At 45.2% G+C, this 15,654-nt stretch overlaps 3 protein-coding genes across 5 annotated transcripts in view; 2 read left to right on the forward strand and 1 right to left on the reverse strand.

The window, feature by feature from the left end:
* The window catches only part of LOC128409531 (zinc finger protein 420-like), a 35,847-nt gene extending 26,837 nt beyond the window's left edge, over window positions 1–9,010 (forward strand). Inside the window, exons 4-7 of one of the 3 annotated variants that reach the window (XM_053380070.1) lie at window positions 1,145–1,318; window positions 6,262–6,348; window positions 6,615–8,417; window positions 8,728–9,010. In XM_053380070.1, coding sequence (XP_053236045.1) covers window positions 1,145–1,318; window positions 6,262–6,348; window positions 6,615–8,417; window positions 8,728–8,729 — 2,066 coding nt within the window. In that variant the 3' untranslated portion in view covers window positions 8,730–9,010. Of the gene's footprint in view, window positions 1–1,144; window positions 1,319–6,261; window positions 6,349–6,614 lie in introns of all 3 variants that reach the window. The other 2 variants (XM_053380068.1, XM_053380069.1) reach the window with 2 other exon arrangements.
* Window positions 1–15,654, reverse strand: part of LOC128409548 (zinc finger protein OZF-like) — a 317,248-nt gene that overhangs the window by 173,195 nt on the left and 128,399 nt on the right. The window lies entirely within an intron of this gene.
* Window positions 1–15,654, forward strand: part of LOC128409565 (zinc finger protein 3-like) — a 70,772-nt gene that overhangs the window by 1,934 nt on the left and 53,184 nt on the right. The gene's annotated exons all lie outside the window — the stretch shown is intronic.

Consider the following 15,654-nt stretch of genomic DNA (forward strand, 5'->3'; position numbering starts at 1 on the left):
ATTCAGCAACACCTCCAAAAAGTCCTCAATCCAAGGCGGACTATTGTCCTTTAGTTGACATATACTCTGCAGGTGACAATCCTGACTAGCCAGCTGACCTGGACCCCAAGGAACCCCATAACTCAGACAGCCCTGGGTCCTTGCACTTGAGAAATCTAGGGAAGGACCTACTTGACAGAACTGAAAAGAATTGATTGCATGTCTTCTGTGCTCTGCCATAAGTAGCCCAGAATGAAATATTCTCCAGATTTGACCTCTGACGTTTCTGCCTAATGAGTTTGAAGAAGGAACACAAGGGCTGATGCAAGTAGAACTTGACCCTTTGTGCTCCAGATCCAGCCCACCAGATATTCCAGCATGAGTTGAAATTATGGGCTGAAAAGCCACCTCCCCCCACCAGCAGGTTAATGAACCCTCTTTCCTACCAATTGGAGATGAAAAGCTTCCCCAAAGATTTGGTCCCCATGCAAGAGGCAAATATGGCCACAACACCTGCCTGGCTTGCAATGAGAGAGCTCAAAGATTGTGAACTGGGCTCTGCATACAAAGAACCCAGCATGCAGGCACCTACAATATATGTACAGTGGTACCTTGGGTTCCATACGCTTCAGGTTACAGACTCCATGAACCCAGAAATAGTGCTTCAGGTTAAGAACTTTGCTTCAGGGTGAGAACAGAAATTGTGCTCCAGCGGCACAGTGGCAGCAGGAGGCCCCATTAGCTAAAGTGGTGCTTCAGGTTAAGAACAGTTTCAGGTTAAGTACGGACCTCTAGAACGAATTAAGTACTTAACCTGAGGTACCACTGTAATAGCTACTCTGCTCTTTTCTGCCCATGCTCTGGGGTTGCAGTTTTCAGGCTTAGGGACAGGAAGGTGACTGGTTTTTGCACCAAGTTTTGTCCATAAGCCCCACTGAGTACAAGGGTTCTACCTTGAGGTCACTATTGGACAGACCCTGCCAGACTTACGAAGTGGGGTGATTAGCAAACAGGGGAAATTGAAACCACTGGAGAGGTTTAGAAATGGGGCTTCTGTTGGGAAGGGGCTGCCCCATTTGTGCTTCTCCAGGGGCAGGAGAATATCTAGGGCAGGAGAATCCCTGCAGGGCCTCTGAGGCTCCCTTTGCTTCTTCTTCTCTCCCAGGACCCTGCAGCTTCTTTTGGCTCCTCGACTCTTCAGGAAGGATGAGTGAGACGGATCCTGTCAAGCTAGAGGAGATGGAAGAGGGAAGATGGACGGATGACCTAGTCAGGTTGTCTCCTGCATCCCTCCCCACAACCTCTGAGCACTCCCTCCCAGGGACCTCCGAGAGATCTGGTGAGTTCCAGGAGAGTGGAGAAGGGGACGTAGAGGGATGAAGCCGGAGAGGAATTGGGGCTTCCTCAGCTAGGGGTGGGGGGAGGCAGGCAGGCGGATGGAGATGGAGAAGGGGAGCACCTTTTCTGCCTCCCCCACCTGCCTGCCTGCCTGCGCCTTTGTCATCTGCAGGCAATTTGAGCTAGGAATACAGCACAGCTCCCCGCCTATGCGATGTATTGGCAGCTCAAAATGTCTAAAACCAGTTCTGTGATCTGAATGCCCTACCAATTTCAGACACTGATCCATCACGCAGCACTGGACCCCTTAAAGCACGGGTGTCAAACACAAGGCCCGCATGCCGAATCCGGCCCGCCAGACCTCGTCATGTGGCCCATGTAGCCACCGCCGGCCGCCAGCCTTCACCTTTTATTCTCGCTTTTTTTTTGACACAAGAAAGCTGCCTCTTCAGCGCATGCGCGGCAGCCTACAAGCCAGAGAACGTCTGCCCTCTAGCGGCGCCAGCCATTCTACACAGGAAACCTCCTCTTTACATGCATTCAGGAAACCTCCACTTGTTTTTATATTGAGCGCATGCCATCCTGTGATGTGACAGATCCAAAGGCTGCCTGAACAACCGGCCCTTTGAGGGTGACCAAACTGCTGATGCGGCCCCCTGATGAATTTGAGTTTGACACCCCTGCCGTAAAGGAACCTGATCCTGCTGTGCAGTGTGAACTCAGATGGGGCCTCCGTGTGTTGCCCTTTTCTCTTCTTTTTGTATAACTTTTATTAACTTTATAAAACAAGGAAGATAGGAATAATAGATGATACAAATATGTAGGCTGAGCCTGTATATCTCAAACATAGCAGAATAAATTTGCAGGAGTATCTATAACATATAGTTCATCATTAGTGGTCAGTGTATGAGTCCTGGGTCCATGAATTGCTTTCAACTGAAACAAAAAAAGGGGAAACAGGAGACTGAAGCTCTTGTGGCCGTTGTGCTTAGATTAAGTGAGTAATAGTCATTTTTCCTCTTCTGTTACCAACGAAACAATACAGAGTTGGTCTTATCATGAAAATGGGAGGGGGGGTTCAAAGTGAAGAAAGAGATTTACGTATAAATTTAAATATTTTCCTGTTTTAATTTTTTTAAATTATTATTTTTTTATTGGTTTTCACATATTACTTTACAATACAGATGTACCAAAGCCAACACCATTTCCTCCCCATCCCCCCATACATTTACATTTCTATTTCCTCAGTCCATCATATTATCCTTTTCTCCCTCTTCCCACTTCCCTCCGCCCCCACTGGATTTCCTCCACATTATACAATTTACAATAATCTTTGCATTCTACAACCTTCTCAAATCATCTTCATATTCTTATTATCTTTCCTTACTAATTTTTCTTCCATCCAGTACTTCACATTTTAATCTAGGCATATTAGCGTATCTTTTCTTGAGCAATATTTTGCCATATATTCATCAAAACATTTCCACTCCTTTTTAAATTTTTGATTCGACTGATTTCTTCTTATAGCAGTTAATTGCATCTGCAGAAAACAGCAGCAGGAGACTTTTTCAGGTGGTTCACAATTTAGCGGAACCACCTGCTACATCGGGGCCCAGTACGGGCCACATGATCTCCTGCAATGATTTTGCAAAGTTTTTTTCAGATAAAATCGCTCAGATTCGGGAAGAAGTAGACTCCACCGTGGGAGCAGGGCCGGGGTGGGAGAGTGCTAGAGTTCTGTCTAGTCAAGTTGAGTGGGATCAATTCCAATCTGTAACCTCCGAGGATGTGGACAGGCTGCTTGGACGAGTGAAGCCAACCACCTGTCTCCTGGATCCTTGCCCATCCTGGCTTATAAAAGCTAGCCGGGAAGGACTGGGCGATGGGCTTCGTGGGGTGGTGAATGCTTCCCTCCGTGAGGGATCCTTCCCAGACCCGCTGAAAGAGGCGGTTATTAAACCGCTTCTTAAAAAACCATCTTTAGATGCAGCCACGATGGCCAATTATCGCCCAGTCTTAAATCTTCCATTCTTGGGCAAGGTGATTGAGCCGGTGGTTGCTGAACAACTCCAGGCATGCCTGGAAGAAGCGGACCATTTGGATCCCTTCCAGTCGGGATTCAGGCCTCATCATGGGACTGAAACTGCCTTGGTCGCACTGGTTGATGATCTCCGGCGGGCTAGGGACAAAGGTGAGAGCTGTTTCCTAGTTCTGCTGGATCTCTCAGCGACGTTTGATACCATCGACCATAACATCCTTCTGGACCGTCTTGAGGGGCTGGGAGCTGGGGGCACTGTCATACAGTGCTTCCGCTCCTTCCTCCTGGGCCGTGTTCAGAAAGTGGTGGTGGGGGATGAGTGTTCAGACCCCTGGGCTCTCACTTGTGGGGTGCCTCAGGGTTCTGTCCTCTCCCCCATGCTTTTCAACATTTACATGCAGCCACTGGGAGAGATCATCAGGAGGTTTGGGCTGGGTGTTCATCAGTATGCGGATGATACCCAGCTCTACCTCTCTTTTAAATCAGAACCAGTGAAGGCGGTGAAGGTCCTGTGTGAGTGTCTGGAGGCGGTTGGAGGATGGATGGCGGCTAACAGATTGAGGTTGAATCCTGACAAGACAGAAGTACTGTTTTTGGGGGACAGGAGGCGGGCAGGTGTGGAGGATTCCCTGGTCCTGAATGGGGTAACTGTGCCCCTGAAGGACCAGGTGCGCAGCCTGGGAGTCATTTTGGACTCACAGCTGTCCATGGAGGCACAGGTCAAATCTGTATCCAGGGCAGCTGTTTACCAGCTCCATCTGGTACGTAGGCTGAGACCCTATCTGCCTGCAGACTGTCTCGCCAGAGTGGTACATGCTCTGGTTATCTCCCGCTTGGACTGTTTGCATACATATATGTATGCGCTCTACGTGGGGCTACCTTTGAAGGTGACCCGGAAACTACAACTAATCCAGAATGCGGCAGCTAGACTGGTGACTGGGAGCGGCCGCCAAGACCATATAACACCGGTCTTGAAAGACCTACATTGGCTCCCAGTACGTTTCCGAGCACAATTCAAAGTGTTGGTACTGACCTTTAAAGCCCTAAACGGCCTCGGTCCAGTATATCTGAAGGAGCGTCTCCTCCCCCATCGTTCTGCCCGGACACGGAGGTCCAGCTCCGAGGGCCTTCTGGCGGTTCCCTCACTGCGAGAGGCCAAGTTACAGGGAACAAGGCAGAGGGCCTTCTCGATAGTGGCGCCCGCCCTGTGGAACGCCCTCCCATCAGATGTCAAAGCGATAAACATCTACCTGACATTCAGAAGACATCTGAAGGCAGCCCTGTTCAGGGAAGTTTTTAATATGTGAAATTTTAGTGTATCTTTCATCTTGTTGGAAGCCGCCCAGAGTGGCTGGGGAAACCCAGCCAGATGGGCGGGGTACAAATAAATTATTATTATTATTATTATTATTATTATTATTATTATTATTATTACCACTTCCCTCCGCCCCCACTCGATTTCCTCCACATTATAAAATTTGCAATAATCTTTGCATTCTACAACCTTCTCAAATCATCTTCATATTCTTATTATCTTTCCTTACTAATTTTTCTTCCATCCAGTACTTCACATTTTAATCTAGGCCTATTAGCGTATCTTTCCTTGAGCAATATTTTGCCATATATTCATCAAAACATTTCCACTTGGTTGTCAAGCCTCTGCTTAAAGACCTCCAAAGAAGGAGACTCCACCACACTCCTTGGCAGCAAATTCCACTGTCGAACAGCTCTGTCAGGAAGTTCTTCCTAATGTTTAGGTGGAATCTTCTTTCTTGTAGTTTGGATCCATTTCTTCTTATAGCAGTTAATTTTGCCCGAATTAAATATTCATTTAGTTTACAAATCCATTCCTCCTTTGTGTGTATAGTTTGTGACTTCCACCGAGCAGCAATCACTATTCTAGCAGCTGTACTTGTGGAATGTAATGGCGTCCGCCACACTTTCCTGTGCGAACTCTCCCTGCCAACTGTGAGCCTTAAGCTGTCTTCCTGGCTCCAAGCCGAGTTTTGCAGCAGCGGTCGTGCCTTGGGTGGGTGATAAATCCAAGGCTGTACGCAGGCTTCTTGCTCATCTAAGAAGTCTTTAATCATTGTACAGAAAAACATCATAAATCAACCCGGAGATCGAGTGGACATCTCCTCGGCTCGACAGCTAAAAACGAAAGTAACTCGCACACAAAGAAAGATTCCCGTATGTGAACAAAACCACACCTCAGAATGTGAGACGTCACACAGAACTGTTTAACCTTGTAAGTTCTGATTCTCCTCACAGTACTTGCATATAGAAAAATCCCCCCCCCCCCCGTGGTATCTCTTCATCTCTCAATCCAAGGAGATATGTCTCTGGTTTCTTTGTTTTTGATATTTTCAACATCTTCTTTAGTTCTTCGTGTACTACTATCCCAAATTTCTTAATTTCCTCACACCTCCACCACATACGTATTGTTCCTATTTCTCCACCACATCTCCAACAGAGGTTGGATTTCAATTTGTATATCTTTGCCAGCTTAACTGGCATTAAGTACCTCCTATAGAACATCTTTACAAAATGTTCTTTAATTGTATATGAGGCAGTAAATCGTATATCCTCTCGCCAGTTTCTCCCATTGCTCTAGATAGATAGTATGTCCGAGATCCTGAGACCATTTAATCATCGTTTCTTTCACTTCTTCCTCCATCAATTCCCAGTCCAATAAAAGATTATAGGTTTTGGATAACAATTGTTGTTCTTTATCACTGTGACTTTAAATTTCGAATCTTCTTTTGCAAATCCTTTCTTTTGATCCGAGTTGAATATACTTCTAAGTTGTATATATTGCCACCTGTCAATTAAAATTTGGACCAACCAGATTGAAATAACTTCTGATGGGGAGTGTTCAGGTGAAGATGTTGCTGTTTGTTTCACAGACAAGGCGTGGACGTTGCTGGATCCTGACCAGAGAGCTCAGCATAAAGAGGTCAAGGAGGAGAATCGTGGGATCGTGGACTCTCTCAGTAAGGATCCCTGTTGGATCATAATATAAGTTGTGATTGCAGATGGAGTGGATTCCATGATCATGCCAGAACAAAATCTATCCCAGATAAAAGCCAAGAAATATCTCAGTTAATACCAGAAAACAAAAACAATAAAACCTATAGTAAGGCCTCACATCTAATTCTCTTCAGTTCTTCCTCTATCACAAGCATTCATTAACATTGTTCAATAATCTGGAGTTCCCATTTCCTCCTGAGACTCTAATTAGCTTCTCTCCTTATTGCAGATGGTGATAAATTAGAAGGGAAGAACAAGGGGGAGCACAACAGAATCCACATAGTGGAGAAGTCATATAAATATTCAGAGTGTGGAGAGAAGATCCGTCAGAGCTCCCATGACACCTCCCGTCAAAGAAAGAGCTTCATTCGAAGGAATAGCCTCACTTCACACGAAAGAACACAGAGTAGGGAGAAATCGTATCAGTGCTTGGAGTGTGGAAAGAACTTCAATCGGAAGGATAGTCTCACTTCCCATCAAAGAATTCATACAGGGGAGAAACCCTATCAGTGCTTGGAATGTGGGAAGAGCTTTCGTCTGAGTGGTGAACTCACTTCCCATCACAGAATTCATACAGGGGAGAAACCCTATAAGTGCTTGGAATGTGGAAAGAGCTTTCGTCTGAGTGGTCAACTCACTTCCCATCAAAGAATTCATACAGGGGAAAAACCCTATAAGTGCTTGGAATGTGGAAAGAGCTTTCGTCTGAGTGGTCAACTCACTTCCCATCAAAGAATTCATACAGGGGAAAAACCCTATCAGTGCTTGGAGTGTGAAAAGAGCTTCAATCGGAAGAGTAGTCTCACTTCCCATCAAAGAATTCATACAGGGGAGAAACTCTTTCAGTGCTTGGAATGTGGGAAGAGCTTCAGTCAGAGGGTCCATCTCACTTCTCATCAAATAATTCATACAGGGGAGAAACCCTATCAGTGCTTGGAATGTGGAAAGAACTTTCGTCTGAGTGGTGAACTCACTTCCCATCAAAGAATTCATACAGGGGAGAAACCCTATCAGTGTTTGCAATGTGGGAAGAGCTTCAGTCAGAGGGGCCATCTCACTTGCCATCAAAGAATTCATACAGGGGAGAAACTCTTTCAGTGCTTGGAATGTGGAAAGAGCTTCAAGCAGAAGGATAGTCTCACTTTGCATCACAGAATTCATACAGGGGAGAAACCCTATCAGTGCTTGGAATGTGGAAAGAGCTTCAGTTACAGCGCCCGTCTCACTTCCCATCAAAGAATTCATACAGGGGAGAAACCCTATCAGTGCTTGGAATGTGGAAAGAGCTTCAGTTACAGCACCAATCTCACTTCCCATCAAAGAATTCATACAGGGGAGAAACTCTTTCAGTGCTTGGAATGTGGGAAGAGCTTCAGTCGGAGGGCCCATCTCACTTGCCATCAAAGAATTCATACAGGGGAGAAACCCTATCACTGCTTTGAGTGTGGAAAGAGCTTTCGTCTGAGTGGTGAACTCACTTCCCATCAAAGAAGTCATACAGGGGAGAAACCCTATCACTGCTTTGAGTGTGGAAAGAGCTTTCGTCTGAGTGGTGAACTCACTTCCCATCACAGAATTCATACAGGGGAGAAACCCTATAAGTGCTTGGAATGTGGGAAGAGCTTTCGTCTGAGTGGTGAACTCACTTCCCATCACAGAATTCACACAGGGGAGAAACCCTATCAGTGCTTGGAGTGTGAAAAGAGCTTCAATCGGAAGGATAGTCTCACTTCCCATCAAAGAATTCATACAGGGGAGAAACTCTTTCAGTGCTTGGAATGTGGGAAGAGCTTCAGTCAGAGGGCCCATCTCACTTGCCATCAAAGAATTCATACAGGGGAGAAACCGTATCAGTGCTTCGAATGTGGGGAAAGCTTTCGTGTGAGTGGTGAACTCACTTCCCATCACAGAATTCATACAGGGGAAAAACCCTATCAGTGCTTGGAATGTGGGAAGAGCTTCAGTCAGAGGGCCCATCTCACTTGCCATCAAAGAATTCATACAGGGGAGAAACCCTATCAGTGCTTGGAATGTGGGAAGAGCTTTCGTCAGAGTGGTGAACTCACTTCCCATCAAAGAATTCATACAGGGGAGAAACCCTATCAGTGCTTGGAATGTGGAAAGAGCTTTCGTCAGAGTGGTAAACTCACTTCCCATCAAAGAATTCATACAGGGGAAAAACCCTATAAGTGCTTCGAATGTGGGAAGAGCTTTCGTCTGAGTGGTGAACTCACTTCCCATCAAAGAATTCATACAGGGGAGAAACCCTATTAGTGCTTGCAATGTGGGAAGAGCTTCAGTCATAGCACCAATCACACTTCCCATCAAAGAATCCATACAAGAGAGAAAACGGTTTAGTGTTTGAAATGTGGGGAAAGATTCATTCATGGCCCACCAAATAATTCATACGGGGTTGAAAGCATATCAGCACATGGAATGTGTATAAAATTTCACTTGTTAAAAAGTCAATTTAAGATCTCACACCAGGGTGAAGTATAGAATCATAGATTCAGAATCTAGTCCAACCCCTTCCAGAAATCTCATTTCAAGCATCCATGACAGGTGGCCATCCAACTTCTTCTTAAAACCCCCCAGTGAAGATCCAACCCCTTCAGAGAGAGTTCCTTTTCATAGAATCATGGAATCATAGAGTTGGAAGAGACCACAAGGGCCATCGAGTCCAACCCCCTGCCAAGCAGGAAACACCATCAGAGCACTCCTGACATATGGTTGTCACGCCTCTGCTTAAAGACCTCCAAAGAAGGAGACTCCACCACACTCCTTGGCAGCAAATTCCACTGTCAAACAGCTCTTACTGTCAGGAAGTTCTTCCTAATGTTTAGGTTTTCACTGTCAGCTCTTACTATCAGAGAGAAAATATAAAAAAAGACTTTGGAGAAGACTTCCGGTGTGATGGCCTATGGCGTTTGGCTGCTTTCTTAGGACACCGGACTGTAGTCGCGCAATTAAAGAAGGTGAATCTGGGGGTAATTATCTCTTTTGAACCTCGCAGGGATGGGGCGGATGTGCCTTCACCCGCACGCCGTCCGATATCTGCCGCTCGCTACAGTGGAGGCAGGGGCGCTGGGTGTTTAGCATTGCATGAATTGGACACTCTCCAATGCCAACGCCATGAGCGGGAGCATTCCTGTTTTTCAACAAAGATTTGAATTCGGACTTTGAAAGGACTTTTGTCGCTCTGCTACAGAAGATGTGAGGTGAGCGTCTCATCTTTTTTCATCCTTGCTACTGTTGGGCCAACGCCCTCCCTCACTTGTCCGAATGGTGAGGAACTTCGCCCGTAGTAGCAGAGTACAGCAGAAGCAGACTCTGGTTGGAATGCAGCATCGAGAAGATAAGAAGTCCACAGAGCGACGAGCTGACTCACGCAGCCGTATCCTCCAGCAAAAGCCAGATGCAAGGACCAGAGGGGAGGAGGAGGAGATATAGAAATCGCTCCCGTTCTCACACAACAATACATTAGGTAATTAGGCAATTAAAGGCACAGTGTCACACTGTGCAATGAAAGAATGAAACACTGCAGTACTGACACCTACTTCATGATTTGGCAAGCCTCATGGAGAATGATTCAATTAATTAAATGGAATGCAAGTGAAACTTCATTTAAAAAACTTGAGAATTTGATGTTTAATGGTGCGGTCCTTTGTGGAGGGCTCTAATTATTATTGGCAAGGTATCAGCTTGTTTGAAGATATGGAGAGACTTTGTTGAAATACAGCCTTACCAGAGAATGAGGCTGTAATTTCAACTGCGTCACACGCCATCTTCTCTCCCTTTTTTGTTATTGTTTGAGTCAAGATAGAGAGTAATTTGGCGTCCTGCCAAAGCTCTGGCAGGACTCCAGCTTCTCCTTCCGTCCAACTCTCTCAAGAACGATCTGGCATCCTGCCAAAGCCTTAGCCGATCATCAAAGCTCAAACTCCATTTCCTTCCATAGGAATACAGTGAAAGTTTGGGACTTTAAATCCATTTCAATTTTGTCACATAGTTCTCTTTTTCATTGTAATCCATAATGTCAGCGCTGCCCAAGGTCCCAGCTCACACAAGACCAACGCTGCTTCTTTCTCTAGTATAAAAGTCTTTATTGAAGTTCAGTTTCACTTCCAGACGCGCAGCGCGCAACGCTACGTCTATACCTTAGACCGTCGAAGCTCCATCTGAATCTCCTCCCCCCTGACACCAGTTTAAGATTCTAGCCTTACTCCACCTCTTCCTCTGTTCCTTCCTTCTCTGGGTCCGCCTGCTAGTCGGAGTCTCAGCCCTCCTAGACTCCTCTGACGCTGAGTCCCCTGACTCTTCCCCCTCCCTCCTTCGGGCTTTCGGAACTGGCTCCCAATCCGGGTTTTCTGCTGTCCCGCGCTCCTCCACATTTGAACTTGGCGCGCGCGTGCAGCCTCCCACTTTCCTTCTGACCGTTACACTTGTGTCACTGCTCCCTCCTTCGGGGAGGCTAGCTGGACCTGGCCTTCCCTCCGTTTCCCCACTTCCCGATGGGGGCGTGGTTACCCCTGACTCATCTTCTCTCCCCGCTGGAGGAGAGGCTGGTCCTGACTCATGTGACTCTTCCCCCCCACTGTGCTCTGGTGGGGGAACTGGTCCTGATCCTCCGCTGCTCCCTTGGGAGTCCCCTCTGGTCCCTTGTTTATGGAGTGTCCCCCCTGGGACCCCCCTTGCCCTTACCATAGGCGCCCCCTTCTGGGAATCTTCTGATTCGCTGGAGAAGCTCATGGAATCTCTCGGGTCACTGTCATATTCCCCTACGCTCCCCTCGGATTCCTCTCCTCCGCTCTCTATTTGCTCTCTCCCCTGCTCTTCTGCTCCTGAGCCTCTGACACATAAGTATAATCCCATTCTCTTTTATCACCTCTTGCTTTTTATCAGTTTGTTAGCATTCGGGGGGGGGGTGCGTGCTGCTGAATCATTTATATTGCAAACATGATATATATATATAAAGGAAGAGTAAAGGCTCCCACCCCACACCATATTTTACATCGAAGGAAGTCTTTTTTGCAGTTTGAATCGTTTTTGCTTTGTATCAGTTTATGATCTTGTTCCTTCTGTTCCAGCACGTCTGTATATTAGTTCTAATTTCACTCAAATAAACAGAATTACCTCTGCTTCTTAATGGCTGAGTAGGAGGGCTACCAGTCGGCAAAGTGATTTTGCTGCCTCTCAGATTCCATGGTGGAGCAAGAGCCAGGTATCGAGACAATCTGTGAGTGAAGCTCACTTCCCCCTCGGGCCCTGGGGGGAGCTTGCAAGGACAATTACCCTCCAATCATCCTTGTTTATTCTTTGCTATCAATCTCTGCTATCATGGGAGCAGCATCCATTAAGGCAGACCGGAACCAGAAGCCCCATTTCTAAACATCTCCATTGATTTCCATTTCATTTTTTTTGCTCCTCACCCCACTTCATAAGGCTGGCATGGTCTGCACAGTAATGACCTAGAGTAGATCCCATTGTACTTAGTGGGGTTTATGGACAGAACTTGGTGCAAAAAACAGTCACCACCCTGTCCCCAAGCCTGAAAACTGCAGCCCCAGAGTTCTTAACCTGAAGCACTATTTCTGGGTTAGCGGAGTCTGTAACCTGAAGCATATGTAACCCGAGGTACCACTGTACAAGATTAAATATGTTTTCGGCTGGGGATGCTAAAACGGCGCAAATGATGGCACATTAGAAAAAAAGGAGTCCCTCTCAAAGGGGGCTGAAGACAACCGACAGATTACAACTTTGGAATATTTCACACAGGAAACCACATCAGCTTGCACGGACTTTTGTCGTATATGGATTTATAAAAGTGAAGGTGAATCTTTGATCTTTGTAAGCTTCCCTTAGGGCACAGGGGGAGCAAGCTTGGATTGTAGAGGAACCAAACAAGTATTGACTGTGAAATCTATCGCACAGTGTGGTCTCTTACAGAAGGTTCTTCGGTTTGGGAAAATATCAGTCAGTTGAAATACATTACATGTGTCTTAATTTTAACTAAACAAAGGAAAGCTGGAAGACAGCCCAGAGTCCTGGAAGGTAAGAGGGTGGAACGAAATAGGGCCTTCTGAGGAGGGACTGCACCAAAAACAATTGATGGACAACAAGAAGAAGAGCACAATTTTCATCATGCATGTTTATTTACATATAGATCTGTTAAATATGATGAAAGTTGCATGCCAGTGGCTGTCAAGATAAGATAAAGGATTAAGAGACTTCCGGTCGACGCCAGCGATTAATGGCGGGTTCCCTCTGAGCTCCGGAGGGAACCGGCCCCGTGGAGCATGGGTCTGGCCGCTGCGGCGAAGCGGAGACCCGAAGAAATCGCAGGCGGTGAAGCCTGCGAACGCGGAGGCTCGGTGGGCTCCATTTGCGCCCCCCCCGACTGCAAGGGAGCCTTTTTAAAGGCTTCTGAACGGAGCGGGGGTGAGTGGCGCGGAGCTGAGAGTCGCGCACCATCATACCGTCTTCACAGGGCGAAGCCGCAAGCCATTGTCGGAGAGCGTCGATTCCTTTCTGGAAATTCGGATTGAAAACAACTACCCGTGAGTAGGGGTAAGAAGATAAATTTATACAAATTTTTTAAACAATTCGGCACTGAAAAGGGGAAGTACCAACAGGAAGTCTGCTTCTCCCGATTTGTAGGCAGGACAAAGCAAAGAGAATACAAAGTAGAAACTTTGAAAGACGTACTGAAAGACTCTAATTCAGCACTAAAGAAAAAGGATTCCCCTCTGCTTAGCAGGGGCAGAGGGGAGAAATTTGATCATTATCTCTCCTGCAAAGACAATGAGAAGCATTTTCATCGGCTGCCTCTAAAACCTGGAACGGACTGCTTTTGACAGCTGTCAAAAGTGCTAAGTGTTTAGAACGTTGATACTCTGTGAAGGGAATAATTGCTTATAAAGAGATTTTGGACAGAAAAAGCTATTTTTGGTTGAAAGTGTGCTTGACTAAAGAACAAAGAGGAGTTACTAGGACTATATTTGTTACCATTGAAATTGAAACTGTGTCCCCCTAGAGGAGATTTGTTGCAATAAGCTTAGTGCTACAGAATAACAGAGCCTGGAAATCCCCTTTCAAAACAAAGTAACCAAGCGTGAGACTGACCTTGGACTGTTGTATGGGAGTGATATGGCAGATGAGAAGGGAAAAATAGAACAAACGGAAGAAAAAAAGCTTAGATCTGGGAAACAATATAAAATTGACATTACACAGCAGAGAAGGGCCTCAACATCTGGTCCAGCGGGTTCGGCAGGAGTTACAGTTCCACAACAAAGACCAAAAGTTATGTCATCTCAAGATCCAATCGCCCAGGCATTAAGTAAAATTAATACATCATTTGAATTCCTAGCTAAACAAGTTGCAGAGACAAATAAGCTAGTAGCGGAGGCCTCAGCAAAAATTGATTTGAATACTACAAGCATAAATGAATTGGGGAAGAAGGTGAATTCAAATACACAATCTATTGAGAAACTTATAGAGGAATCGGCCTCCACCAGGAAATTAGCCGAAGCAAAAGAAATTGCAACTGCCAATCAGGAGAGGTTTCCACCGGTATATAAGAAGCTTGAGGACCATGACTTGACCCTGTCTATGTGGGAACTTCAAGGGAAAGAGAAGAATTTGAGACTTCGGGCGGTACCAGAAGAGGAACAAGACAATTTGGTGGACTTTCTTATGAAAGAATTTACTGAATTTTGGCAAAAGGACTTGGGAAAGGAAGAAATTAAAATAGTGAGTGCTTTCAGGATTGGTAGGAAACAAAGAAAGAATAAAGCAAGGGACTGCCTGATCTCGTTAAGATCAAAAGAAGAAAGAGATAAAATTCTTAATTTACAGTATCAAAGATGTTTGGAAATTGGAGACTCTTTCATGGAAATTTTTAGGGATATCCCTAAACTCATTTTGGATGTCAGGGCTCATTACAGAGATTTGGTGGACCTACTGAAAGGAAACAGAATTCCTTTTAGATGGGAATTTCCTCAAGGCCTATCCTTTAAATTTAAAGGAAGGAAAATAAGAATAAAGACGGTGGAGGATAAAGACAAATTTCTTAATGAACAAGGCGAGAATCTGCAGAAGGGAGTGATTGGAGAGGACCCAACTGACTCACAAGGAACTTTGGATGTAGCAAATTTGTCATATGGACTTGCTGAACCAGGGAAAGACACACTACCGACTGAGGAAGAAGAGCAACTCGGGGCAGTAGGAGGGAAGAACAAATAATCTACCATGGCTCTGCAACTTCTAAGCTGGAACTGTAATGGGATCAATTCCCCTCGAAAGAGGAAAAGTGTTTTTCATATATTAAAGAAAGAACAATTGGATTTGATTTGTTTACAGGAAACACATGTAATGAGGTCACACAGAAAGTTGCTCATCAATAAGAGATTGGGACAAGAATTTATTTCATCGGATAAGGTTAAAAAAAGAGGAGTTGTGATATATGCAAAGGAGAAACTTTCACCGAAACAAATTTTTAAAGATGAACAAGGAAGATATCTGGCTATTGAAATTCAACTTCAAGGAGAAAAATTCCTGATTGTAGGGGTGTATGCACCGAATGAGGGGAAATCTGAATTCTTTAAGAAGTTGCATGAGGTTCTTCTGGACTATATGGACTATAATATAATCTTAATGGGAGATATGAATGGAGTTGTCTCTACAAATATGGACAAGGCACAAAGACAAGTAATCACCAAAGATGGGAGATTACCAAAGACTTTTTTTGAACTGACTGACAATATGGACTTGATTGACATTTGGAGAACTAAGAACCCTCTAGAGAGAGAGGGAACTTTTTTCTCTGAAGCAAAAATGACCTGGACTAGGATTGACCAAATTTGGATTACTAGAGGAATGGCACCGAAGATAAAAAAGGTAGAAATCTGCCCCAAAACTTGCTCCGACCATAATGCAGTAAAGATGGAGATGAAACAAATGACACCCGGCTCCTTTAGGTGGAGGATGAATGACACCTTATTTAGAGATGAAGAAGTATACAAAAAGGCCCAAAAAACTTTGAGAGACTATTTTGAAGTGAATTTGGCCACTAATGTTGAAAAAAGAGTAATATGGGATGCCAGTAAAGCCGTGATGAGAGGGTTTCTGATTCAACAGAATGCAATAAAGAAGAGAAGTCGAAATGAGAAAAAAGATAAAATTCTGGAGAAAATAAAAGAAGGAGAGAAGAAACTGAGAGCAAAGCCAAACTCACAGGAGATTTTGAAAGAAATAAAGCTACTCCAAGTACA

This window comes from Podarcis raffonei, chromosome 2, assembly GCF_027172205.1.
Source record: "Podarcis raffonei isolate rPodRaf1 chromosome 2, rPodRaf1.pri, whole genome shotgun sequence".
NCBI classification, from domain to species: Eukaryota; Metazoa; Chordata; class Lepidosauria; order Squamata; family Lacertidae; genus Podarcis; species Podarcis raffonei.